The sequence below is a fragment of the Platalea leucorodia genome (assembly GCF_965183815.1).
Source record: "Platalea leucorodia genome assembly, chromosome: 7".
NCBI lineage: Eukaryota > Metazoa > Chordata > Aves > Pelecaniformes > Threskiornithidae > Platalea > Platalea leucorodia.
This window is the reverse complement of record NC_138829.1, coordinates 8,493,043-8,521,015: the sequence shown is the minus strand read 5'-3', so window position 1 is coordinate 8,521,015 and position 27,973 is coordinate 8,493,043. Positions and strand designations below refer to the sequence as shown.

Here is a 27,973-nt window from a genome sequence, read left to right as displayed (position 1 = left end):
CTGTGTTTGTTCTAACTGCATAATCTATAATCCTCAATATGTCTTTAATCCACTTTATCTCCTACAGAACTACATCTCTGGAATAGGGAAGCATATAGTATGATAGATAGAACGTAAGGGTATAAAGTTTGGGAAGATGAAATCAATTTCTGAGGTTAGTATTGATAGGATTTGGCAAATACCAGATAGAAAAAATGACTAGTTAAGAAAATTAAATACTCCTCATGTTTTCATTCCTATGGAATGAACAAATAATAAGTTTTACAGTATTTCATATCTGGAAATATGATAAAATTAAAGATGGAATTTACCACCTGGCTAACCTTAAACGTCTCCTACAGTGTTAAGGGAAAGGAATTCATTTATTTTCTTTTGATTCTTTATGGTTATCGCGTGAAGTCAAATTGAACTTAATGTTTACCTTTCTATGCATGACTAAGATGGAAACCAGAGTGCACGTTTCGTAGCACTGACCACTTGAGATACGAGTGGATGCATTAACCTGGAACAAATTTAGCCGTGGATTCAAGGAAGGGTGTTTGTGTGCATGCACATGCGTGTGTAGAAGTCTGTCTGTGGGTGAATAAGCGTGTTCTGGTATTGGTTAGGAGCGTTTTTGACAGTTTGGTGTGTTGGTTTTGTTAAGGATTGCACAAAGAGCTTCTGTTGTCATTGCTCCATTAGAATAATGGAGGAGAAAAACTTGAAAAAATTGCCTGTAGCCTACCTGTATTAACAGGCAAAACGTGACCCTTAAACAAAATTATTGGTGCTGTTGGGGGGGCGTGTGTTTTGATGGAGCTGATAAACTGCATTTTTCAGGTAGGAGAATAAGGGAAGACCAGTCATCAACAATTAGCTATCAAAATTTCAGATTTTTTTAATTAACCCCAAACAAACTTTATTTAAACCCGCTATTTTTGTGTGTAAATTTCAGGTAGAGTATTTTATTAGGTGATTATCAAAGTGTTAGATCCAAATAGAGTTGACTTTTTTTCCCCAAATGTCGCTGTTGCTTTTGTATGTTTTGGTAACTGACAGCAATTGAAGGTCGTTAAATAAAGCAAGTTGTCAAAGGTCAGGTTTGTGTATTTGTCTAATACTAAGGTATTAGCTACCATTTGCCAGGGGACAATGGATTTCTCATTTCGCTTAGTGACAAATAATCTCATTTTACAAGGTCTTTGGGTTTGGGGGGGTGGACTGGGGAGAGTGATCGTGTTAAATGGCAAACTTGGACAGCACAGGTTTTTGTTAATGAAACCACACTACTTAGCAGGCCTGGGTTCAAAGACCACCAGTACTTCTATTTATTTATTTTTTTTAAAGTAGTTGGTGTTAAACACAAATATTCCTGGGTTTGTATTGTAGAAGGTGGTGATGATCAGCAATGTTAAGTAAACCTGGCGCATCAGTCCTAATGTTTGTTGTTCTTAGAAGTGGCTAGGAACATGCATAACACTGAAACCCCCACATTCTTATAATACTAAAGAGAAGGAAAAAGGTAGTGTGGAATTTCAGCGTTCCACATCTGTAAAACTTCTGAGAATCCTCTGAGGGGATGTAAACTGCGGGGAAGCTTATTTACGTGAGTGGAGATTTCCTTTATAGAAAAAAAAGATACTGTGTAAAGCAGCATGGTCCTTGTTTGTTACTCACCCTTAAAAATTATTCCATCTAATCCATTCCCGGGAAGGGATGGGAACTGGCTAATGGGGCAGCAAGTGAATCTGAACCCAAAAATGTCTATTACTGCGCCTGTATACGCCATCGCGATAGCATCCATGTGGCTGCAAGGAGGGAGGGTCTGCAGAACTGACTTCCACTGCTGATAGAACTTAATTTTATTTTTTCCAGTAAGGAAATAAGTGGGAATTTGCATTTTTTCCTTTTAGATGACGAGAAGTTTTCTACCAGCTTCGCTGCTTAAATTCATATTGTGCTTTCTGTGCTGCCATACCATTTTCAGTAAAAGAGCAGTTGCATGGAGACAAAGAGGCTGCTGATTTAAGTCTCAATAGAGAAGTCTGTTAGGCTTCAACTGTGGGAGGATACTAAATGTAGCTAAGAGGTTGGCAGATGCTACCTGGACCAAAACTGCTTGAAAAATATTAAGCAGCTGTTCAGTAGGTTTGCCTAAAAACCATTTAATGACTGGAAGAATTGCTGGGAAAAATGTGACAGAGGAGTTTTGGTTTAAAAATTTACTTATTGTTTGGATGTAATTTGCTGTTCATGTGGAATAAAAGAAAAAAGTAGAGTTCAGCTACAAATATTTTGCTCGTGTTGATGTGAGGGGAAGAAAAATCCAACCCAAGCCCTTTTTTCTCTTCCCACCTGTTTTACAATTTTTTGGTAAATTATGTGAATTTATGCAACATTTTGGCTTTAAGTTTCAAAGGGAGTAATACTGTTTCTGATTATGTAAGTGAAGCTGAAAGCTTTGGAGTGTTGTCTTCTGAAGTTTTCAGAAAGCTCAGTGTGTCTGCTGCTATTAATGTTTTTCTAAGCTATAACACTGAAAATTTACCTAAAGGGTTTATTTTGCGCTGCAGTCTTTGAGAACACCATAAGGAGGCCAGAGCGAGGTGGTGGGACTGGGCCTGAATTTCAGCCGGCTGCATGCAGAGCTGCGTGCACGGCCCAAGAGGCGAAGCTTTCTTCATCTGCACCTTCCTCATCCCTGGCCTCCTCTGCAGGTTGGATAGTCCTGGTAGCTGCCCTGGTTTCTTGCCTTCTTGCTGAGCCGGAGTGTAAACGCTCTTTAGCCATATCATTTCTGACCTGTGAGATGCTGTGTGGGACGTGTGAAATGAGCTATCCCAGCATTTTTGGTTTGTTTTTCCTTTTGGCGGGTGGAGAGGGGAGATAAAAAAGTTGTGTGAAGCTGTTGTGCTGCATGACTAAACAGAGAGAAAAGGCCCAAGGAAGCCATTGCTCAGGACCAGGGTAGTTAATTTAAGCAGGGAGTATGAACTTCTAATTCATTTCTAAGTGCGGTTCCCTTTATGACCTGTTCCATGGGGAGACTTGATTACAGGATCTCTGTGCTGGGTCATTAAATAGTTAACATCAATGGAGATATTTATGCTTCAGAAGCTAAGATTTGCACATGTGTGGGTATAAGCGTTTCCAGTAGAACACATCTGATACTTAACCTGGAAAAAAGTCAAAAGAGGTGATTAATGTTTTGTACCTTTGGAATAGCTTTAATTTTGTGTGCCTAAAGCTTCTAGGAGGTGCTGTAGAAACTGAGGGGAGAAAAAAAATCTTTTCAGCATGTCCCACCCGTACTTCTTCACATAGAGCCACAAAATAATATTCAAATGAACAAGAATCTCTTGATTGAATCTAAATGGAAAATGCAGTTTTCCATGGCCTAATTATTCCAGAAATGACCATTTCATTGTAGGCAAATTTAACTAAAACCTAGGAAATTTCTGCAAAATTATCTGAAAGAAAAAATACTTTTCTCTTTTAAAGTGAGGCAAAGAAAAAGCAAAAGTTTTTTCACAGAGTCTGTGTTGATCTATCTCGGCTACTGGTTCTGCTTCTGATAGAAAGGGGTTTTCAGTTTTCATTAATATGTTCTTTGTCGTTTGCTTACTATTTTGTTTATTGTACAGTAAAGTGGCTAAAATTTCTGTACACACAGTTTCATAAATTTTCAGTTTTTCTTGTAGGATTTCTAAAAATTTATTTCTGAAAGAGTGCACTTTGGCCCATGTGAAATGGTTGCTTTAGAACTTCTCTAGTGGTCCCTTGCTGTTTGTTGGGGGTGGGTTTCGTGCCCTGGATCAGCCTTTCGCTTTGTCCACAAATACCAGCCCAAATTTGGCAGAGTTCTGAGACGACGGATGATTATTTTGTGTGTAACAGCTAGATAGGGTTATCATAATTAAGAATGATCAGGCATTTTAGCATCTGTTATTAACCAGAGTGTGCATGTGTCATCCTCGCAGAGCAAATGAGGATGATTTGTTTGCTCTTAGGTGTGACAGAGGCATCAGTATTACTTTTCTTTGGGGCACTGATAAGATCAATACGAGGATGCATCATGGGGTCTGGGACTTGGCATGCTTGAAGAAGCTATAGGAGAATAAGAGAGATGTAGACCCATTAAATGATCGAAGACCCAGAGAAAATGCCTTACGCAATACAATTTAAAAAAAAAAAAATCTGTTTGAATAGTTTATCAAAAAGCTTGAGACCAGATCTGGTCATAGTGTCTTAGGGGGAGAAAATACTGGTCAAATACAAGGAGAACCAATGCTGTCAGCTAAAGCCAGAAATTAGGCATGCGTTTTTAATAACGAGGAAAAATATGTGCTGGCAGGAATTACTTAAAGTGATGTTAGATTCTCTGTTTTTGTGCTTCCAAATGAAGAGTCACAGTTTCTTTAAAAGTTATATTTTAGTTGAACACAAGTTACCGGACTTAATTCATGGAGGGTTGCTGCATTTTGAAATCTCAGGGAGTGTTTCATTTAGGTTAGACTCTCTGCTCTGGCAGCCCCTTCCAGCTTGCATTTTCCTAGATCGGTAGCTGTGAGACCCCAGCCATTTCAGAAGCTTTGAAGGAAAGGCAGTACGGTATTTGGGAAGAAAAGCGAGACTTTCATGAGTTAGACTAGTTTGACATTTCCTTGGAGGAATTACACTTTGTTGTTCTCTCTGCTCTGTCTGTCTTGGGTGATACTCTGCTAGTTGTTTAGAACTGCTTGCTCTTTTTGCTGCTCAGACTGAGACACTGGGTCGTGATTTACAGAATGGATGATGACTCAAAATGCAAGTGAACTTGGTGGGAACTAGTCCTGAATACTACAAAGAGCTAAGTAAACATTCAGAAAAACGAGGATGTCTCAAATTGGGCATTGCAAATTAATGGATGCTTTTAATATGAATATTTTTATTTCTCAGTGTTCTTTTAAATTAATACCATGTGAATAATAAGGCATAAAAAGGACAGTCTTCAAAAATGTTATTCTTGTTTGGCTTGAGAAAAACAAGAGATAAAAATTAAATATGACATTATACAAACTCTTCACGATTTGCTGCTTTTATTACAGCTAAGTAACTGAAAGATTGCTCTAATCTTACTTTAATAGAACCAACTCTGATTGAATTCTTTTTGTTTTTCTTTTCAAAAATCACAGACTGTCACAAACATATTTTCAAAAGTCTTGATTAAAGGTAGTGATGCAGCCTAGTGAAATTCAGGTATGATCCAGACTGGAGCACTATTCCTTCATTGGCTCGCCTTGACTGTGAAATCCCTTCCTTCTCAGTCAGACTTCTTTTTTTTTTAAAAGTAATACAACTTTTAAATGAATTATTCTGTTTTTAATTCATTATTATAATTCATTAATTATACAAAATTAATTTTTTTCCTAAGAGTGGTGTGCTGTGTATTTTTTTGTATTGTTTTTACTGAAATCCATAATTGTTCCTTCACCGGATCTGTTTCTTCTCATTAGCACATTTTAGCAGGCCTCACCAGGTTAAAGTAGGGCTGTAGATTTAAAATAGTTTGAAACTGCGATCCTGCTTAAGGTCTTCTATTTTTTCAGTTCCTTCTGCCTCCCCTGAGCACAACTGTCTTTGCCTGCCCGTTCTCCCCTCTTTCTTTACTGCTGGGGAGGACACTGGTACCATGTGCATTTGTGATCCTTGTTGTCAACTGAAAACTGTTCAGTGGCAAATGCCTTGTATGTTCGCTTGGTATTCCTCTCCTTGGGTCAAAATCTTAGGGAATATTGAACAACTTCTCCCAGTACTGTGAAGTGATATTTTACAGAGCCAAAACGTTCATCTGTGTGGACTTTCAGTATGTTTTTTCCACTAATTTTGTGGTGTAACATGCAGTAATTTGTTGTAATGCGTTACATGTCCTTATGCTAACTTTTGCCCTTCTTAGGCATTTGCCTTCCCATTTCCAAACAAATGTCTTAAAAATAGTCAAGCAGATCATTGAAAGTAGAAGGGAATGGCTGCCCTTACAGAAAGGAGTGAAACCTCAGAGATGCTGATGATGTGATTTAAAAAAAAAAGAAAAAAAAAAAAAAAAGAAAAAAAAAGGAAAAAAAAAAATTCATGGCTGTTTTATGCCAACTCCTTAAAACTCACTTTTTGATGGGGTTTTTTTTGTGAATTTGGGGAAATGAAACACAATATGCTGATGAATCCAAAATTTGTGATTTGATATGTACTTAAATACAGGCAGTGAATTGCTGAAATGAAAGCTGTTCAGTGTATCTTGTTGAGAAATTACTATGCTCTCATTCTCTGAAAATAAAGGGTTGTAATTCGAGCCTGCCTTTTTAAAAGAAGAGTTTCCTCCAATGTTGTTTCAAGGTAGAGTTTGAAAAAGGAAGTAATTTGTATAATGTTGAAATACAGTTCAGTGTCAAAGCAACCGAAGAATAAAATTACTCAAAATAAATAGTTGCTCTTATTTTGAAAGCGTGTCAAAGTGGAGGAGCTTTCTTTATGCATAGTTGCTATTGGCTGCACAAACCCCCCGTTTCTGTGGCTAATGATAGATAGGAGTATTAATAATATAATTCGTGCCTTGTCATATTTTGCTGCTTAATCATCTTGTTTGGCACTCCCCCGGCCGTGTTCTGTGTGGCCATAATTCAGGAATGAAAGCTCACTCGGGCACTGGTATTACAGTCCAGTAATCAAAGAGGCTGGGATTATGCAGATAATGAAAGGACTGGCCAGCGTGTGTTTACCCATGAAAACTGGAGTGAAGTTAAGAGACAGTAAACAGCCGGGGAGCTGCCTTCCGCGCGGGACGATGGCCGTCGCTCCTACGTCACGGCTGCTTTAAAGATCCAGGGTGGGTAAGCAGAAACCGAGAGCGCGCTCGGGTTCAGAAACGTGTCAGCAGTATTACTTGAAGTTTCTGCCATGAAAAACTTTATTTCTTACATGTCTTTAGTAATGTTGTCTTTTGTATGCTCTTGCTGCTGTCAAAAGTAGTATTTCAAGGAGGTTGCCAACATTTTATTAGAAAATACTTGATTTATAAGCAAACAGTTTCCTGGTCATTAACATAGATTAGAAAGAAAGAGGGGCTATAGCATGAATCTGAATGCAAATAAAATAGAAAATCAGTATTTTTTCTTTGTTTTCCTTAATTTTTTTGTTAACAACTAAAATTTTAAAATCTAAACCTAACATTTTCTCAGGGGCTAGCACTGAACCTTGTGAATCGCTTGTGATTCAAAGCATTGCTGTCTTTGTCTGGATAACTTTTTAAAAAAATTTTGGAGTAGAAAGCAATTGCCTGGCTCAGTACTGAAGGTGGTTGTAGTTGGGGGGCACTGTAACGGATAAAATGATGAGAGGATAAAAGGAAGTACCTAAAACCAATGAAAGGGGAAAATGAAGTTTAGTTGCATTTTGGTTGGTTGGTTTGTTTTGGTTTGGGTTTGGGTTTTTTTTGTTTTGTTTTGTTGTTTGTTTTTTTTTGTTTGTTTGTTTGGGTTTTTTTTGTTTTGTTTTGTTTTTTTAAAGCTCAAGAAGCCCTTTCTCTCTCTTGGTTTATAAACGGTGTTTCATCTTTAAGTAGTGTAGTTTCTTCCAAGATACCCATGATTTTCTGTGAAGTGGTTTCCATGCTCTTGTCAATGCATGAATAACAAATAATAGAATGGGTGGGGAGGAAGTTGATTGTAATTTGACTTAAAAGCATGAATGTTTTGACCTCAACGATTGGCAGTTTGAAAAGAATGATTTGCTGTGCTGTTTGTGTGAGCGTTGGGTTGTTTAGTGTTAATCACCATCCAGTTATGAATATAATTCACGCGTTAGACAAGTGAATTAGACCATAGGCTAGTGTTGGACTTTTAAACATACCTTCAGTAAGCAGTCATGTTAAAAGGAGGGATGTTCTTTAGAGTGCTACGTTGATGGAAAGAAGCAATACTCATCTTGTGGATGTAATGAAGGTAAGGTTCTTCAGGTTGTAGAGGTCTGGAAAAAATAAGTTTTGATTTTTTATTATTGTTTCTTATGTACTTAAAAGATGGATTTCCTGAGATACTATTTTGAGTGACTACTCATTGTGAAATTTTCATGCATAATCGAAGGATATAAGGTGTTGGGGTTTTTTTGGTGTTTTTTTGTTACTGTTTTTTGTTGTTTGCTTTTTCTAATTGTTTATGGTTTAGGTTCTCAGTTTTGAGTAGGATGCTTTTTGGTTTGGTTTATAACTTGGGATGGTTTTCTTTAGCCAGCTGTAAACTTCCATTGACAGGTATTGTTTAAAAATATTCTCTCTATGCATGCTGTAGCAAAGCAGTGGACTCAGAGGAAAGCTGATCCTTATTTTTTTAAATGATACTTTCATATGGCTTGTATTTAGAGATGTCTGATGAGCTTTATGAGAGTGAGTGGAAATTAGATCAATTTATAACCTGATGCTATATTCAGAATTCTTCTAGCCTTGAGAGCCCTAGAATCTGAGGAAGCATAGGATCAGTCTCCACGTTGTAACAATTTTTTCTGCATTTCAGAATTAAGACTGATTTTTGTGATATTCAGAAATAAGTCTAATTTGATTATATTAACACTTTGCCTGATTAAGGATTGTTGAATCAAGTCCATTATTTGAAAGGCGGGCATGTAAAGGGAGATGTGTGTTAATGTCTGTGTTACTCTGGCTAGCGTGTTATGTGGTAACATTAACAAGGCAAGGGCTGATCTGTGTGTTGAAGGATGTTAAGAGGGACTGTATTTGTATTTTAACTCAAAAGAGAGATTGCAGCATATTTTCTTTTTTGCACAACTTTTTGCTGAAGTTAAGACAAGTTTTGAAGTTGTCATTGAACATGCCAGGGCCTGAGTGGGTTCTCCTCCAGTTGGAGGTAGAGAATTATGTGCAGAGTAAAGGTAAAATTGACTTCTAAAGACAAGTTAGAATTCCAATTTTCCAGGTTTTTAGGTGAAAGTTACAAATCCGGAAGCTTTCATACCAATCATATGTTTTTAAATATTTCCATAGGGAAAAAAATATGTGTTTCTGTTTAGTTTAAGAAAGGACACTGGGATTATTTATTATGCATAATAAAACAGAAGCTTAATTTCAAAATACCACTCCAGCGAGAATTTTGTATGCATCCTGTTAGCCTGTGTATTCTACCCCTTGGACATTCAGAAAATGTGAGGTGTTTCAATTATTATAATTCAGACATTTCTTCTGGTCATCAAATAGTTCTAAAATTCTTCCTACAGATTTCAGTAAGTTCATTACCTGTATTAAGGAAAAAACCTTCCTTTTTTTTTTTTTTTCTTAAGTGCAGGAAGCCCAGAAACATAAAATGACCCATGATTGTTATCTTAGACCTACCCAAAAGTAAAGGGTTAATGGCAGCTTGCTAAGTAGTGACAAGAAAAGGTAGGATGATCAGGGAAGGGGCAAAATCAAGGGAAGTTATTGCTCAGTGGCAGAATGGGGAAGCAGGGAGGAACTGGACAGACCTGTTGTGTAAGGGGCTGGGCTGCATCAGTGCAGCGCAGCGGAGGGGAGCTGGAGCTCCCTGATACCCAGTTAGAGCTCCCTGATACCCGACCTGGTGGAGTACAGAGGAACAAAGCGAGCGCTGCGTGAGCTGATTTATTCTGCAAGTGAGAGAGGAGGCAAGTGCTACTGCAGGCACACTGTTTGCGGTATCCGAGCTTGCTCTGATGTCTAAACCGCTTTTCCCTCAACTTTTTTAACTCTGAGCACTTCATAACATTGGAAGAAGAGCATGAGAATTCAAGGATTACTTAGTATGCTGTTACTTGGAGATAGTGAGGATGTGGAGAAATGATAATAAAATTTTATTCCTGAACAGGTGAAGTACGTTATTGTACAATAATACAATTTTGTTTGCCTTACAAGTACTTTCATCAAAAATACTGATGCATAAACTTGCATCTGTCTACAAGCTGGTTGAATTTTTGAGTAATTTGATTTTTTTTTCAGGTGATCTGAGCTATTGAAGGGAGGGCCAGGGGTAAATACTTGCACCATGAGTGCCCTAAGGTGGTGCCGATGCCTCAAGGAAGGATTATCTTGTAGTGGGAAGAGTAGTGCCCAAAGCAGAAGAACCTGCCGTTTTCCTCTTCATTGCACAAGCAGCCTTTTTCATTTCCTCTGCCTTGCTGCATCCCGATCGAAACCTTGCATTAGGCCAAGGAAACCTGTGTGGCCAGGTGAGGCTGTGTGCAGTGAGAGAGAACAAACTGGGCTGCTCTTTGCACCTTATCTGAGTGAGGACGAACAACTCAGGAGAGCTCATCCAGCTCTGGTAGGCCTGGTTGAATGCAGGAGATGACGCTGAAATGGTAGAAAAGCCCTGTAAGCAGTAGGGACCTGCGAGTCCAAGCCGGGAGGGAAGCGTGCCGGGTGGATGCATGCCATGGGAAGTCAGTGGTGTCCTCTCCTGCGGCTGAGCCCAGCCTGGGGCATTTGGACTGATTGGAGCTGACTCCCCTACATTTTTCCCAACATTTTGGATCAACAAGCATGAGGTTTGGGTGTTGGAGAAAGAGTGAGAGGGATGCTCTCGAGCTGGTTTCTAGGGCACAGGTTGCCTGGTGCTCCTGTGATAGGCTCTGCTTGTCTGTGTTGGCTTGCTCTCGCTCCCTCCAGGCACCGAATGTCCCTCATGGCGCTGTCGTGGGCAGCAAGGATTCCTCGCTGGCTTTGAGGCACCGTGCATTTGAACCCAAATAGATGTGCATGCCTTTTCTATAATAGAATTAACTTGAGTTCTTGCTGTATTACTTGTGTCCTCAGTCTGGACCAAAGTTGTACACAGCTATACAGAACTGTTTATTTAAAACCAAAAGCAACCCCAACCAAACCAAACAAAACTAATATAAGAGTAAGAAGTAGGGATGTGCAGGGCTAATAGTGTGGTGGTGGTTTGCAGGGCAAAGATTTTGCAGTCTGCTATATGTGTTCATTCTTTTTGGCAGAATCACATTTAAAGCAGATCCTTTTTGCCGTCGTTTCAAGTGAAAAGAAGTTCCTTTCTCAGCAAAACAAACCATCATACAAGCATTCAGTTTCTCATTTGCAGAATAAATGATTTCAAGTTCTCTTGGGTCCGCATGGATAAAGTACTCCACCGTTTTACCGGATGCTGTGTTCTCCAAAACATCCCATTTTTCTAAATGTCTGTTTCTTAATTATCCACAGCTGAAGGCCCTTCCCTTTACTCTTGGCAGCCTATGCAGTCTTTATGGGGTGGAACAGGATCTTTCTTTAGTCCTAGGAAATAGTATTAATCCTGCCAGTATTTAACTGAATCCAGGATTACTAATCTGTTGAAAAGCTCTGCTTTTAGTTTTTACAGATGATGTTCAGGACATCTGATAGTTGCATTCATGTTGTCAAAAACGCATGCTGTGTTTGTCTGTGGTAGCCTCAGAATTTCTAGAAGGGATTCATTATATTAGTATTAAACAATTGCGGTCTTCATTAGTAAAAATGAGTCAAGTTCTCTTAATAAAATGGTAATTTTCTCATTTACTTTCTATATTTCTGAAGTAATGGCTTTTAAATACTCAGCATTTAAATTTGCCTTTCTAGTGGAATAATAAAGTATTACAATGACTGTAATTTAGAATGAATTTAGGTAATTTACTTATTTACTTTTCCCAGTGTTTTCCTAGTAGAAGCTGCCTGACTAGTCTGTCTGTCTGTCTCATGATCTGTTTTCCCTGTTTGTACCAATTTGGTTGATAACTATGCAGAAGCAGAATAGTTGGGAGGAAATTCCAAAATGCTTCAACTTAACTTTTCATTAGCAAAGAAGCAAGCAGGGCTCCCTGAGTAGTTTGAAACATCATTTTGTAGCTGTGAAGCCAGCTGTTTTATGTCATGTATATGAGAAAGAAGTCTGCATGGAAAAACACCTGTTTCAGAATGGGTTGCTTATATGTGTGTATTGTCATCACTTGTTTCAGTCTTTAAAAATCTAACTTTACATGAGTTTTCTGTCTTTTACAGATTGGTCTAGGTAATATGTAGGAGAAAAAAAAAAAGCCTGGTGAATAGGTAGAGTACAGTTGATCTCTAGTGCTACAGTTATCTCCTATTTTATGTGGTGCTTCCTTATAGGATTTAAAACCTTAAATGCATAAAACTCGGGTGCGGGAAAGTCATTACTTTAAAAAAAGTGTGTGAATGAAGTTGCTATAGAATCTTGGAAGCTAAAATTTGGTTAATTGATATTAAACTCTGGGCTTGCATGGGAACAAATTTACTGGAAGCTTTCTCGTTTGAATTAATGCAAGTATGAGGCATAGAGATTCCTCAGTGCAGCAGCTCAGAAAGAGTTACTCAACTAGGTTACTTTTCCAGTTGTGACTAAGGGGCCAATTAGCAGCATCCGGAATGAGACAGCAGCGCCTAGGTAAAAATAGATGGCATTTGGAGAAGCTGGCGGCTGTTTTGGAGAAAGTCTTCAGCTGCAGACTGAGAGAAGCAAGACAAAGAGGCAAGCCTCAGAAAGAAGTATTAGAAACATGATTGTGAGAAACTCCATGAACAGGCAAAGGTAGGAGCAGACCAGAGAAACGGCAAGAAGTAACACCAAATTGGACTCTCAAACTGAAGGGCCTCTGCTGCCGAAGGAATGCCTGAGCTGGGTTCTTCACTCCATTCTGACAAGAGAGATAATGCAAGCATTGATATTAAAATGAAACAAGCTGTAACGTCCTCTGAAAATGACAGGAACCAGAGGAGTGGGTGTAAAGCTTGCTAGATTGTTAGGTCTTGTGTTAAGGATTGATATTTTAATGCCTCTGTCAGAGGAAGGAGTAAGGCACACAGAAGTGCTGCTTCAGTAGGTTTGCTTGACGGCGATTAGTTGACTACTGCCAGAGCCCCTGAGACCAAATAATTGAGTAATATGCGAGGTGCAGGGAGGGGAACTTGATGGCATGGGATTGTATTTTGCTTTCTAGCCATTACAGTTATAACTTTGTCCTGTGACCACAACAGTTTTGATGGTCTCTCTCGGTCATTTCTGTAGGATATTGAAGCCACTGGATTAGTATAGTTTAAAACTCTTTTGTTCTTCACTGACCTACTTTTGACTGCACGTTAGCTATTGGATTGGGAAAGGGCCATCTGTACATGTGCCCGCTGATACAGCCTGAATGTAAAGTAAAGAGAACGCAGAATGCCGTCTGCCTTCTCTTGATAAACTTCCGTCCAATGGAGGTAATTACTTAAAATACTAATTTTTACAGTAAATGGCATGCTCTACTTGTCATTTAATAATGTATTAGTGAATTTGATATTTCGTGAAAAATAAGAAGGCAAGAAAGGATGCACCTGAACTCCTATCTTTAAATACACAAAGGAAGTGTGTAAGTTAAGAGCATTTGGTCTAGTAGTGAGCCTGTTGCTTCCTAAAAAGTATGGGCAAGCTAGAGAATGTATGATCTGTGTATTCATATGGTCAGATACGAAGCAGGTTTGCTGTACTGTATATGCTTTCTTGATCAGTGATCTGCACCTGCACAGGCTCTATAAAAATACCTTTTAAAAGTTATGCTAATTCACCAATAGTGTATTTGGGTCACCTCACTTGTGAAGAGGAGCTTTCAGACTTACCTGTGTATGTATAAACCTGCAAAATACACACTTTTACTGCTGAGTTTTTCTCCATTAATTTTTTGTGGCATACATAACGGATGAGATTGCTCTTTCCTTTTCTTGATTAGTAAGCAATGAGCTCTCTGCCACTTAGAACAAAGGTGTAATCGCATTTCTAATGAACCACCGTAACACTCCCATTGACTTCAATTTGGCCCGGATGCCAACTGAAGATGAAGTTTGTGACCACAGTATGGCTGAGGATAAATATTGTTGGTAATCTGTTTTCAGCTTATCATCTTCAATAGAGAAGCACCTTAACTAGTGAGTAGTTTGGAAGGGGTAGAGAGGGTGGCAGTTGAAGATGAAGAGTATTGTTTGGTAACCACAGAGGAAGGGTTTCAATTATATTTAATGCCTAAACTGTTATGTCTGGTTAATATTTGTAACAGTCTAAACTAATAATGTTTTGCAAAGTGACTGGATGTGCAGCAGAGCGATACCTTTGGTTAGATGAGTTGCATGACATAGCCTTGTCTGTGTAGTTTGCAGTTTTCTCAAATTTCTTTATGAATCTTAAGAACTTAATACAAACCTCTTTATTTGTAATGGGTCAAATATTTATTTTTAAAGGTAATATACTGTGGTAGACTAATACTCATATTGCAGAGGAGCTAAGTAATCTCTAGAGAAATTCACTTCAGGTGCCAAGGCCCACTGATCATCAGATAGATTTGTCTGTTCAGTAGCAGATGGTGTTTCTGAGGGACAAAAAATCCTGTGATTGATATGCATGCATGCAGGTAAATATATTCTGCCAAAAGAAAACTGCATTTTTTTTATTCAGTGTTTTTGGAAGAGGTCAGAGGTAAAGATGGTATGAAAACAAGTCCATGCACATTATAGTAATGCAAGGCTATGATAAGGGTTGTTCTCTAGACAATTACAAATATTCAGAAATGAGGTCTTTGCTCTCCAGAGCCTTGTGTTGGGGAGATAAAATGTCTACCTTATTTAAGATTCAAGCAGCAAAAAAAAGTTGCTGTTCAAAAGATAGAAAAGTGGCTTAATACACTTTAGGTATAACAGAGCAGTGAACTCTAAATGTGCATAATTACTAGTAAATGAGCCTCTCATTTACTTTGTTTTAAAACTGATAACTTTAGACATGCCATTCTGTGATGGAGAAGATCGTATTTTTAATGGGATAGCTGGTATTTTTGCATAGACGTATGTCATGATAACACAAATAACATAAAATATACAGTGTAACACAGACTAACTTAGAATCATGGAATCGTTTATGTTGGAAAAGACCTTTAAGACCATCAAGTGCAACCGTTAACCTAGCACTGCCAAGCCCACCACTAAACCATGTCCCTAAGCACCACATCTACCTGTCTTTTAAATACCTCCAGGGATGGAGACTCAACCACTTCCCTGGGCAGCCTGTTCCAATGCCTGACTACCCTTTCGGTGAAGAAGTTTTTCCTAATATCCAACCTAAACTTCCCCTGGTGTAACTTGAGGCCATTTCCTCTTGTCCTGTTGCTTGTTACTTGGGAGAAGAGACCAACCCCCACCTCGCTACAGCCTCCTTTCAGGTAGTTGTAGAGAGCAATAAAGTCTCCCCTCAGCCTCCTCTTCTCCAGACTAAAAAACCTCAGCTCCCTGAGCTGCTCCTCATAAGACTTGTGCTCCAGACCCTTCACCAGCTTCATTGCCCTTCTCTGGACACGCTTCAGCATCTTGATGTCTTTCTTGTAGTGAGGGGCCCAAACCTGAACACAGGATTTGAGGTGTGGCCTCACCAGTGCCCAGTGCAGGGGCACTATCACCTCCCTGGTCCTGCTGGCCACACTATTTCTGATACAAGCCAGGATGCCATTGGCCCTCTTGGCCACCTGGGCACACTGCTGGCTCATATTCAGCCAGCTGTCGACCAACACCCCCAGGCCCTTTTCTGCTGGGCAGCTCTGCAGCCACTCCTCCCCCAGCCTGTAGCGTTGCATGGGGTGGTTGTGACCCAAGTGCAGGACCCGGCACTGAGCCTTGTTGAATCTCATGCAGTTGGCCCCGGCCCATCGATCCAGCCTGTCCAGGTCCCTCTGTAGGGCCTTCCTACCCTCCAGCAGATCGACACTTCCACCCAACTTGGTGTCATCTGCAAACTTACTGAGGGTGCACTCGATCCCCTCATCCAGATCATTGGTAAATATATTAAACAGAACTGGCCCCAGTACTGAGCCCTGGGGAACACCACTGGTGACCGGCCACCAACTGGATTTGACTCCATTCACCACAACTCTTAGGGCCCGGCCAGCCAGCCAGTTTTTTACCCAGTGAAGAGTACGCCTGTCCAAGCCGTGAGCAGCCAGCTTCTCCAGGAGAATGTTGTCGGAAACAGTTGTCAAACGCTTTACTAAAGTCCAAGTAGACAACATCCACGGCCTTCCCCTCATCCACTAAGCGGGGTCGCCTTGTCATAGAAGGATATCAGGTTAGTCAAGCAGGACCTGCCTTTCATAAACCCATGCTGGCTGAGCCTGATCCCCTGGTTGCCCTGTACGTGCTGCATGATGGCATTCAAGATGATCCACTCCATAACCTTCCCCGGCACCGAGGTCAGGCTGGCAAACCTGTAGTTCCCTGGTTCACAGGTTGTAGGGGAGTATTATATAAATGTCGTGTTTTTCCCCTCTGTTGGTGAATTGTTCAAGATCCTGAACAATCTGAAGATCGAGAGGTTGCTGTAGAAATGGTCCAGAATGGGAATATATGTCTGTGCACCAGGGAATGTGGGAGAGCTCTACAGTAATTGCAAAAGCAAAATAAAATAAAGTAGATTTATTTATTTATTTTCTGTCATTTAGACAGACCTACCAGGCTTGGCAATATGAGAAAGGGTGTTCCTTAAACTAACAGCTTGACTAATTTGAGTTATTGTCATAAGTTATTGAATAACATAGTCTGAGCCTTCCAGATGACCATATCTCAGGGCAGCTGGTTAAACCTAAGCACTAGAAGGCCTTATGCAAGGGAAATAATATCTTGAAGGAGGGAATGATGTGGTAACCTCCTTTCTTGACAAATCAACCACGTGGATTGCTTGTGGATGCAAAGTCCTCACGTAGCATCTTGAGTAATGCTTTCTAGTTTCTCAGATGTCATCCCAGTGTGTAGATCAGAATGTACCTTCAGGTTCTCCTGTGTTTTCTCGTGGCTCAGCCGGGATGTAGCGGGGGTGATGTTCTTGTGCTTGGGAAACACAGATGAGCAGCGAGCACTGTGGCTCATGTTCCTGAGGGACATGCCGCTGCAGATGTGTCTCCCCCTGCAACCCCGGCTTGTTTTTGGCATAACATTGAATCCAGCTTGAGGTGTTGATTCTGATCTCAATGGGCTGAAGCTAGTATTTAGAAGACTAAATGAATAATGAAGGCCAAATCCAGTAAGTTTGTTCTTTTGTCGTGCTGGAGCTTCTGCAGTAAGGCGGACACATGTAAGAAGTTGAGCTTGCTGGGGGATCCGTTTGGGGACTGTAGAATGAACTCCCAGTTTGTGTCTGCGTCTTCCATCATAACTTTGGGGTATGTTTGTTAAAGCTTGTCTTTTTCTTACACAGACATAGCATCTTGCATGTGTGGAGTTCCATCAAATTTTTACTCCATTACACACATTGCTTCCTCTATGGAGAGAATGAGAGCGCAAACACGTGATGGGCAGTCGGGATTGCGTAGTGCATTACTGGAAAATACTGGGAGATTATTGTGGTAAATTAGCATAGAGCAGACTATGTTCTTGACTAAATTTATACTACCAAATGAGAAGGGAAGTTATGTTTTCAGGGTTCAATTAAACTCTTCTAAATGTATAAGTGGGATTATAGAATTTATATTTTATATGTATAATAGCTCTCACTTAATTGCTTCTTTCACTGGAGAATGAAGTACTCCTGTGACTTCTGGGATAAATTAGTGGGTCAGTATCAAGCAGAGTAGCAATCCTGAGCCCATGTGGATGAGAGCTATGTTTTGAGTTTCCTATGCTCTTGGTTCATTTTTTTTGCAACTGTCTAAGTGTTTCTGAATAAATTTCATAAAGCAACTCTGTAGTTTGAGCAAAATGAATATTGTATATTTTTATTTGGACAGATGGCAGTTTCAGAGCACTTACTAAGCAAGGTATAATTTTTGCACTCTTACAGGAAGCATGTACACCTATATAATTTTATCTTGACTTCATTATGTACTTAATGCACCAAACAAATAAATGCCAGTGCAAATCCTGAACTGCCTTGTGACCTCAGTTAGAATGGAAGGTAACTGTAAGATTGCTGTGACATGTTTGTATTCCTATATTTAATGATTTAATGATTATAGAGCAAAAGCTTCTCATGTCATGCAGGAAAAAATTGTGATCTGATAAGAATCTTATCGCAAGGAAGACAATAATCCTCTTAAGGATTCTTCTGTCTTAGGTCAGCAGGCCATCGTGGTTTTTTTGCAAAGCTGTTTCTTAGTAGCCTGGAACTAGTAAACATTGTTCTGGGTTTTAGTTTTTTTGCCATCCAAGGAACGCAGAAACCATGAGATGTTCATTACCAATTGCTAGTCTTGCCATTTTCTGATATTTGCCATTAGTTTCCAACACAAAAAAAATTGCACACAATGTAGCAAGATAAAGTTGAAGCTGCAGTGTAATCCATCATTCTCTCTCAAATTAACAGGAACAAAGTACAAGATAAAAGTGATATGAGCATAGTGTGCCAAAGTTGAAATAATGAGCTGAGACTTGTGTCTATATTGACGTTTGGAATTCCAGTGCTCTGCTAAGAACTTGGGAATGGATGGAGGATGGCAGGGTCCTAGAGACTAGCTAGGCAATTAAAAATACACTGAAAAACAGCCTGAAGACCTGTTAGTGATTTTAAAGGAAGACAGCAGTAGGGTGACCCAGGGGAGCACGAAGTTGCTATTGTGTAGCTTTGCTCTATGTCTGTAATTTGAGAAATCACTTGGAAAATGAGACGTCTTTGTTTATGTGGTGTTTCTATCTCTGGTCTTCGTGATGTGTTTTAGGGTAAAGGAGCTGAGCAAGTATGCAAGTTCAGCTTATTTTGGATTTGCATTTGCTTTACCTGTAGCTTTTGCTATGCAAATGTTTACGGAAAAGTCTGACTTTAATTCTGGTGTACAGCTCCTCCTGGTAACAGCTGAAAGGAACCAATGGATGATTCAGCACTGGAGGCATTACCAGCTAGAATTGAGCAAAAGTGTAAGGTTTAATACTTACTTACTAATCCTGGAGTCTCAAAAAACCCAACAGCAAAGATTTTTCATGTAGTGTCAGTCTTTTGTTTGTAATGGAGCACGATGTTAAGATTCAGAGATCTTAAATTTGTAGATATTTTGATTCTTAGACTAAGGATGTTCTAATGCAGCTCTGGGAGCTCCAAAGTGTGAGCTGATAGTACTGGATTTTAGTGTTGTCTCACCGCGTAGTATTGGGTTGTGTTTTTACACACCTAGCTAAATTAACAGGTCAGTGCCTAAAAAGAAAAAAAAAAAACAAACCAGACCACCACCAACCAACAAACAAAAAACTCCAAAACAACCACAAATCCTGAAAGTGGGTATATGCTTCTGTTTATATAAATTGAGAAAGTAGAAGACAAACAGTTTGGGTTCCTCCCCCCCCCCTTTTTAAGAACATTTAAAATCCATCCCCGATTTTTCTTTTTCCCTTCCCGTTGGAGAACACTTTGAAAAGCAACAGTTATGTCTTTCATATCTAAGGGTAGAAGGTGAGACAGAAGGTGTGTGGCAAAGGTATCCTGATCATTTCTTCACTACCTCAGGTCAGTATTCTCAAGTGGCAGAACAAACATGAACAGCAGCTCTCTCTGGTGACTGTTCAGTAAATCTAGTGACTTCGACTTCTCTGAATGAAGGTTAGCTTGTACTTTGAAAGTGCAATTCAGTAATAACCTACTTAAAACAACTAGCATAAACTTTCTGAGCCAGTGTAAAAGAAACTTGAGTCAGTCCAGGAAAATTGGCTACAATAACTCTCAGTGTTTCAGCAAAGTATTTTTGTCTTATTTTGGGATTTTATGCCACGTATTCAATTTAGGAAATTGAAATAACATTTATGTGTGTTTTTGCCAGCCTTTTTACTTCCTTTAAAAAAAATGGCTAGTAATTGGTTTTGAAATATTGGTAAAAATTGGGGGGAGAGGGAGAGAAAGCAACCTACAAAACCTGTGATCAGCTTGGGGCTAAAAAAGAAGTGTTAATTTGATGTCTAGGGAAACTTGCCATAAATAATGTAATGGGATATATTAAAGATGTCACGGAGTGTCAGGAACCTCTAGGTATGTAGCTGCTTAATCAAATCTAACTCCTGAGCACTAACTCATTCATTCTTGTTTTGCTTAAACACTTTGAGCTCTTACTTTTTCCTTTTAAAATATTCTGCTATTTTCATTGTGTTACCTATTGCCCAAACTATTTTTTCCTCTCTGTCTTTTCCAAGTCTCCTGCTTATGCTCTACCTCATTCTCTTTCTCTCTTTTTTTTTTTTTAATACTTTATGTTGTTGCTCTGCCACCTTTGGCTTCCCACTCTGTACCTTTCTCATATTCACAGCTGCTTTGCTGTTCTTCCATCTCTTCTGAAGTTTTTTGGTACACTCATCCACTTGCTCTTCTCCCATCATTTGTTCTCTAAAATTTGTGTCATTTGAATCCTTTTGTGTACCTTCTCTGCTGTCTTCTTTGACCTGGATCATTTTTGCCTTGAATGTACTTGTAGGTAGAACAGGTAAACTTTGACTGTCTTGGATTACTCCATTAGTCTAAACTCTTCCCATTCATTGAAGAACTAATGAGGAGGGATTGAAAAGTGTTGTCAAGGAGGAAGGTATTGCTGCTTGATTATAAAAAGACATGGTTGCTACTAAGTGGTGGTTATTAGTAGATGGCACCATATGCTACCAAATATCTTGTAAGTCTCTATTTTTGTGGGACCTAGAACAGCAATTGGTGTACCCAAATACCCTGGTAATCTCGTCTTCCATTAGTTGCTCATGAGTTCTGACTATCCACTATACATTTCCTTGATTGCTTGTTATTAACTGAGATACTCGATATAACTCTGTTTCCTAACAGATTCATCGTGTTAGGTTAATGATGAGTAAGAGAATCCAAAGTTGTAAAACCTATGGCACCCTGGAAGCTCTCTGCTCACTTGAGGGTGGCACATCATCCATGCTAATTTGCATTAATGCAATCCTTTTGCAACAAGTATGGATGTAGCAGTATTTTGCTATGGCTTATCAGTAGCTTTGACAACCAAGCTCATGGTCTTGGTCCACTTCCGATTTGAAAGATGTCCACAGCACAGACACCGTTGGTGTAGCCAGTGGTGGAATGAAGAAGCGTTGGTCATAGATTGACAAAGTGTAGCCTAAACGAATCTTTGCATTGAAACCTTGGCTGCCGTGGGTCCGGATTGAGCCCTATGGGTGAAAGAAAGGAGGCTTAAACTGTTGCCTGCACCATGCCCACTGTGGAAGTAGGCAAAAACTTTAATTGAAGTTTCATAAACTTTAGAAGTATAGTTTTTAAAAATATACTTTATTGAAATTCTTTTTATTGTCAATTTGTTTTTAATTCTTGGTCTTGTGATGAAGGAAACAGCAGCCTTTCATCCATGTGTTCTATTAAGGGGTTGAAGCTCATGAGATTTTACATATGTGAGTAAACGCAAAATTTTGATTAATATATTTAAAAGTATATTTACGCTATAAAATTTTGGCAGTGTCTATGACTAAGAGTACGTCTGTTAAGGAATATCCCCTGTTGCTTGTAATGCTACTCCATATACACTCAAGGCACTCAAATCAAATGCTAGATCTACACTGCTTTCAGACCACTCGGCCCAGTAAATGATGTTTGTTGAAAACCTCTGTGAAATGATCGGGGAGTATTGGCAAGCAGTAGAGGAGTTCACAGTATCCAGGATCCCTGCACAACTACCCAGGAGACTCCCACTTGATGAGAACTTGTTCAGTTTGATCAGGGAGAAATTAATGGTGAGGGAAGTAATTCTCAATTTTGTGATTAATTATCTGAGGAGACACTGATTATCAGGAGAAGTGGTGGAGTATGTCCTGTGCTGCGCTTCTAATCAGGCATTTTGAATGTGCTGGAAACAGTATGTTAATGTTGCGCTTTTCTTTTTGTGCGTGTTCACTCACGAAAGTCAGCTTGAGTTTGTCCCACTGTATTTATTGCTGTGTGAATAATGTTGGTACTGGTTAGACTTTATATATTTGGAACACAATGCCTAACTGCTGCCCTGCCTGTATAATTATTAAGTATAGAGAATGGGTTGGGAAAACAGCTTTGAAAAAAGCACCTATTATAAATGAATGATTACTGACTTCACAAAGCATTCATAATATTGACAGCCAGTCAGGAAAATTAAATAAATGCAATCAGGATAGTGATTACTTTTCTCAAGAAGTGTGTGTAAGAAAGAGAGGGCAAACATTTGTACTTCTTGGCATCTTAAGACCAATATTCTACTGTGAAAAGTGGCTTATAGAAATGCGGCTCGTTATGTACTGGGGTATATGTATGACGAGAACTTGAGTTAGCTTCGCTAGACCCTCTCTTGAAGTGAACTTCTCAAAGGAGACCAAAAGGCTTTCAAATTCAAATTTGCAAGTTTTATTTGAATAAAAACTAGAAAGTTAGCTTCTTACAAAATAGAGTCTTCATAGTGACCTGTTGGGGATAGATGTAGACATAGAGAGATTTATCCACAACTGCCTACTTTGTGCAGGTAGGTCCTTGCTTCAGCAGGTGGTTATGTGTAACTTGGTGGCTTGGTGAGTGGCAGCAAAGCGGGAGGGCTTTGTTCGGTTTTTTAGAGCATTTTTGGCACAAGGAGATTTTACTTAGCTAGAAAAACCATAATCCTAGGTTTATTTAATAACTGGAAGATATGGAAACTGAAGAAACATTGGGGAATTATTTTACTATCAAGCTGATAGGGAAAGAATATCGGAAACAATCTTGAGGGGTGGAGGCAAGTGAATACAGAATTCTCAAATGTTGGGAAATTATAAGGAAGTTCTTAGAATTAATGTGAGTAAAAAAGTTACTCTTAATCTCTCTGTCCCCCATTCCGGACATATTTCAGTTTTAGTACGTGTTTTTATTTTTCATGGTTAATGTGGTGGTGCTTGCTTTTACTAACGTACAAGATGGTGCTAGTTCTTTATGCAAACGTCATCAAGCTAATTAATAACAGTAATGTATATACTGGAAGCTATAGTTATTCTGAGGGCATTTTGATTTTAATTATTAATAAACGTTCTGATAGTACATATGTGGGTGCAGGGTAGCATGTGTGAGCATATCCTAGTTTTCTTAATATTTTGTATGTAATCTGCATTGTTTGTCTTGTTTTATTCTCATTCTAGGCCCTGTATTGCCTTGCATCTGCAATCCCGTGACTTTTTCTTACAGTTGCCATGCTGGCTTAACCAGCTCAGTGCCTCCCCCCGTCTTTACTTCTTCCCTTCCCGGCATTACACCCCTCATTGCAAACTACAGGCTGAAGTGGATCAGGGAGCTGATCCAGGTGTTCGGTATCTCCCCTGTGGTTTTTTACTGCCACTGAGTGGAGAACCATAGCTCAGTTCTCTGAATGCATAGCTTTACTTTTCTATGATCCAAAATCAGTTACTTGTAAATCATTTTAATTAAAATATGAATGGAGTATAAACATAAATATTTTTTATATATGTTAGACACTTGCAGCTATCAGATTTTTATGTCTTTATTTGATAAAAGGATGCAGAAGGCAGAGACTGCAGAGATGATTGATGAGAAGGGATGGGCTGGTTGGTTTAGGATTATTTTGGAAAAAGGCTATTAAGAGAGAAACTGAATTGCTTTGGCCATTTTAGGATTAGTATTTCAGCCCTTGAGTAACAATTGTTGGTCCACATCTAAAAAAAAAAATTACAGTACTTTCTGTCAATTTTTCTAATAACTTTATAAGACACTTGATTTTGTTAAAGGCTCTGATTCTATCTTGATTATCATTGTTCAGATGTATTAGTACTTGCTTTCACTAAGCCAGTTTCTTTTGAATCTGTGAATACTCAGTGTGTTTCAAAAGCTCTGTACAGTTTTAAATGGCTGAAGAGAAAACTGACAAGCTTGAAAATTAACTCGTGGCAAAGACCTTCTGAAAATGAGGAGAGTTCTCACAGTCATCCAGACGGAAGTTTATCTTTCTTTAAATTTTGATTTTAATAAATGCATATTCTCCTGTGTATTGGACATAAATCACAAGTGCCACTTAGTAGCGTCTTTTTGATTTTATTTTATAGATTAAGGTATTATAGGTATTTACACAGATTTATTAGAGCAGTTGCTCAATTTTCAGTTCTTTCAACTGAAAGTAGATACAATGGTAATATTGCAGGTTATTAAATTTTGGGGCCTAAATGTTTGGCTGCGTATTAGCACAAGAGTAAAATGTTGCGGAATTCATTGAAAGCTCTGAGTATCCGTCTGCTGAGAAGAAAATGATTTGCTGTTTTTCATCAACTCTGAACATCTGTAAGGAGCTGCATGTTTCATTTTGAGTCATTACATTAAAGAGTTCAGCTCTGCTGTGGAGCTCGGTAGGTCTGTACCCCAAGTACCGCTGCGCTCCCTGCTCCGGAGAGTGGCATCAGGGTGGCCGGGGAAGTCCATTTTTAGTGATCTTTCAGTAAGTTTTGTACAGCTGTGAAAGAGGTGTTAGAGGATTAAGGAAAACACCAAGGAAAAAAAAAAAGAAAAAGAAAACGCAAACAAAAAAAACCCCCAAACCAACCAACGGCATGGCTTCTGTGGGAATGTGGGAACATGGAATACTGATTTCTGCTGCCCTTTTCTTGTGCTGTGCATATTAGGACCCCCTAAAATTTACTCTCATGTACTTTTCCTGTTTCCAAGTAGAAAAAAACCTAGGCATTAGGTGTTACCCTGTTCCCAAGGCACCCCGAATTCCCCAGAACGATGGAAAGTATTATTGCATGAAACTTCTTGCAATTTTCTTTTGTAATGGGAATGGCAACTTATTTAATAAAGAAAAGCAGATATCACCAGAACAATTGGGTTTTGGGGTTTTATTTCTTGGGGCCTTGGGTTTTTTTTTGTTGTTTGTTTGTTTGTGGGTTTTTTGTGTTTTGTTGTTTGCCCCTATAGTTTGCATGGCTTGTTGACGTGGTAATGCTGGCAAGAAATTCACGTAGTGTTCTGGAGTGGTTTTTCTTGAGAAGAACTTAATTATATTTTTTGTTTTGTTCTCACACCTCCAGATACTTAACTGGAGGAAAAAAAAGAAAACAAACTTTTATTAGGTATTTTAATGCTTTAGTCATTTTTAAATTTTTATTTAATACCGACCCTGCCTTAAAATGAGTATAATCTTGAGTCATTTGAGTCTCGTTATAACTTGTGCTGAATTGTATCTTAATGGATTCCCATTTGATTTCAGCCTGTGTTTTTCTTTGACTAGGATATCCTTGTCAGCCAAACTAAACACGTGCAAGCCATGTAGAGCAATGCAACCAAAAACCCATTATGTTCATATAACATAATGGGGTTTATTGATACCATTTACATACTGTCATGTTCTAAGGTGGATTATAGATAGCATAACAAAGAGTGGAAGTTAGAATTAAAAATAACACTCTTGAAAAGTAACCGATTGCACTGTTATCTCTTTTTCTTCAGTTTGTATTTACAGTCTGTCCTTTGGAAGAAATCGTTAATCAATTAATTGTTGCCTGCTTGCTAATAACAGTGAATTCTGATGTCTGTTTTCCTTTTTTGTATTAATTGAGGGCAGGTAATCAAGAAAGCAGTAACTAGTCAGTTCACGAGTACTTTGCTTCCCCAGGCCCTTTATCTCCTGTAAGGCTGTAACCTCAGAAAGGTGGCTCATAGAAGTGGTCTTTATTGTAATGGGTGAACAGCTTTAGGGTGACCTGGTTTTGGGACCTTCAGTTTTCCAGAGGTGTTTGGGGGGACTGTTCTCCCACGGAGCTCTTCTCGTTGAGGTTCTGCAGGACCACGTTTCTTGCATCTTCTGTGCCACATATCAATATAGCCTGTGGGAATGTGGGGTGAATAATTACGATGATACAAAGTGTGGTGTCATAACCAGACCACTTCTTTTCCCCCTTAATTTGCTTTGGACACAGCTGTCGTAGAGCTTACCCAAGCCTAATGAATATGAGATTGGTGTGTGCTGCCTGGTATCATCTGTTAAACTTTACCAAGATTTTGGTTGTTCTTTGCGGGATGCAGTTTGTTAACCTATTGAATCCTGTCACTACCGTGGTGCTGTAAGCAGAAAAAAGGTTGAATAAACTGTTGTGCTTTACCATGTCAGGTCAGAGAGCACGTAGCGTCTTTATTTGTATTGCAATCCATATTTATTCTTTCCAGTGTTTAAGCAATGCGGAGAGTTGATCTGAAGTGCCTTGGGGTCCTTGCATCTCTATCAGTACTTTTTAAAACTATGCAGCTGTATGCTATGACCTTGCAATATTTCATAGGTCTTTTGAACTTGAAACTAGTAATTGTTGTGTATGTGGTTTTAATTAAAAGAGATTCATGGTACTTCATCCTTAAAACTACTATACAACTACTAACAGCTTCCAGTGTTCACCAGGTATTCCTTAACTTGACGTACTCCTGTGTCAACAATAAGAAGTTCCATTTAGGTTGGCTTTTTACTAGTATGTCCAAGCTTTATGAAATAAACATCAATTCTTTACTATTAAAATATTTCTAGTTGAAATCAGCAGAGATTTTCATTTACGTCTGGTATTGTGGCTTGGAAGGTGATTTGCTGGATTCTGGTGCTGACAGCATTTGTGCCTTTAAAAAACAAAAAAAAAAGGGCGATTGAAGGAAGTGAAATACCCTCTAGTCTGAGGGCATACTTTCAGAGTAAAAATGCATATTTCATTTCTGCAACTTTCTGCTATTCTTAGCCTCTTGTGCACATGAACATTGGATAAGCTAAGCTTTCTGTGTACTCTTTTGATGCATTTGATAAACTGACAAACCGCTAAGCAGTTGATATTCCTGTTATTATTTTATTAAGTCTTTTATCTGCTGAGAATTAAGAAAACAGCAAAAGTAGTAAGTAGTACATTCTGCTTACTTTATTGGTCAAGCACATACTATTATTTTGTGTAACAATGTTCCTATTGATGCATGTTATGTGTTCATCGTACAGCAAAATATCCTCACTGTGTTTCAGTAAAATTGATTTTGCTATCAAAAGCGTCAACACAGGGATAATGATTGAATCTGAAAACTTGTTTGCAGAATTATAGTCTTGCTGTGTATTCATATACATATTCATGTATATTCATATAGAGTTATAAATGACGCAGTGTTTTTAGAAATATAAATTAATCAAGCTTGATCTGTTTGACAGTTCTTTCATCCTTCTTTGGAGTGTAAGTTAATGATGGTGAATGTCAGCCTCCAGTGAAAGTAGTGGTATATTGTAGAATTAAGCCTTGAATGCTGTTGTGTTTGTATTCTCCACTTCAGCCTGGACTTTTTTGGTGAACTTTATTTTCTTATGAGCGGGTGATGATTAAATTACTTCTACAACACGTCATTCAAGATCTCAAACACACAACAGTAATACAGTTCCTATAAGGGGTTCGTTTGTTAATCTGAGCTCTGTTTTACAAAAATTGTATGAATGCTGCTTTCCTTTGCAATTGATCTTCAAAAAGAAATCCTGTTTTGTATAATAAGATGCCAGACTCACAAAGATTTCCTTTCTTGTTTCATAGACGTTCCATCTTCAGAGCAGCCTGAACTGTTCCTAAAGAAACTTCAACAGTGCTGTGTCATTTTTGACTTCATGGACACGCTTTCAGACCTTAAAATGAAAGAATACAAGCGCTCCACTCTTAATGAACTGGTGGACTACATTACAATAAGCAGAGGCTGTTTGACAGAGCAGACTTACCCTGAAGTAGTTAGAATGGTGAGTTTCTTCTTTCTCGTAGTCTCTTTAAAACCACTTGCCATTCCAGTTACACATTGTGGGCGAAATTGAACCCTGGAGTAGGTGGATTAAATGAGGCCTTTGGTTTGTATTTTCTACTAGACATCACTTGGGGATAATTCTCCAAAGACAAAAATACTAATTTTTATATATGCTTAATTAAAGTCAAGTAGATGATGGTTATTATAGTGTCACAGATGTATGAAAGGAAACCTGGATTGTTTCCTGATGGAGAAAGCCAGCAGCC

At 38.8% G+C, this 27,973-nt stretch overlaps 1 protein-coding gene across 4 annotated transcripts in view; it reads left to right on the top strand.

The window, feature by feature from the left end:
* PPP2R5E (protein phosphatase 2 regulatory subunit B'epsilon) overlaps window positions 1-27,973 on the top strand; it is an 80,336-nt gene that overhangs the window by 19,328 nt on the left and 33,035 nt on the right. For all 4 annotated transcript variants that reach the window (XR_014228760.1, XM_082317589.1, XM_082317591.1 and 1 more), the window contains exon 3: window positions 27,509-27,705. Coding sequence is in view for 3 of the 4 variants with exons in the window: in XM_082317589.1 (XP_082173715.1) it covers window positions 27,509-27,705 (197 nt within the window). In the remaining variant the exon portion in view is untranslated. The remainder of the gene's footprint in view (window positions 1-27,508; window positions 27,706-27,973) is intronic.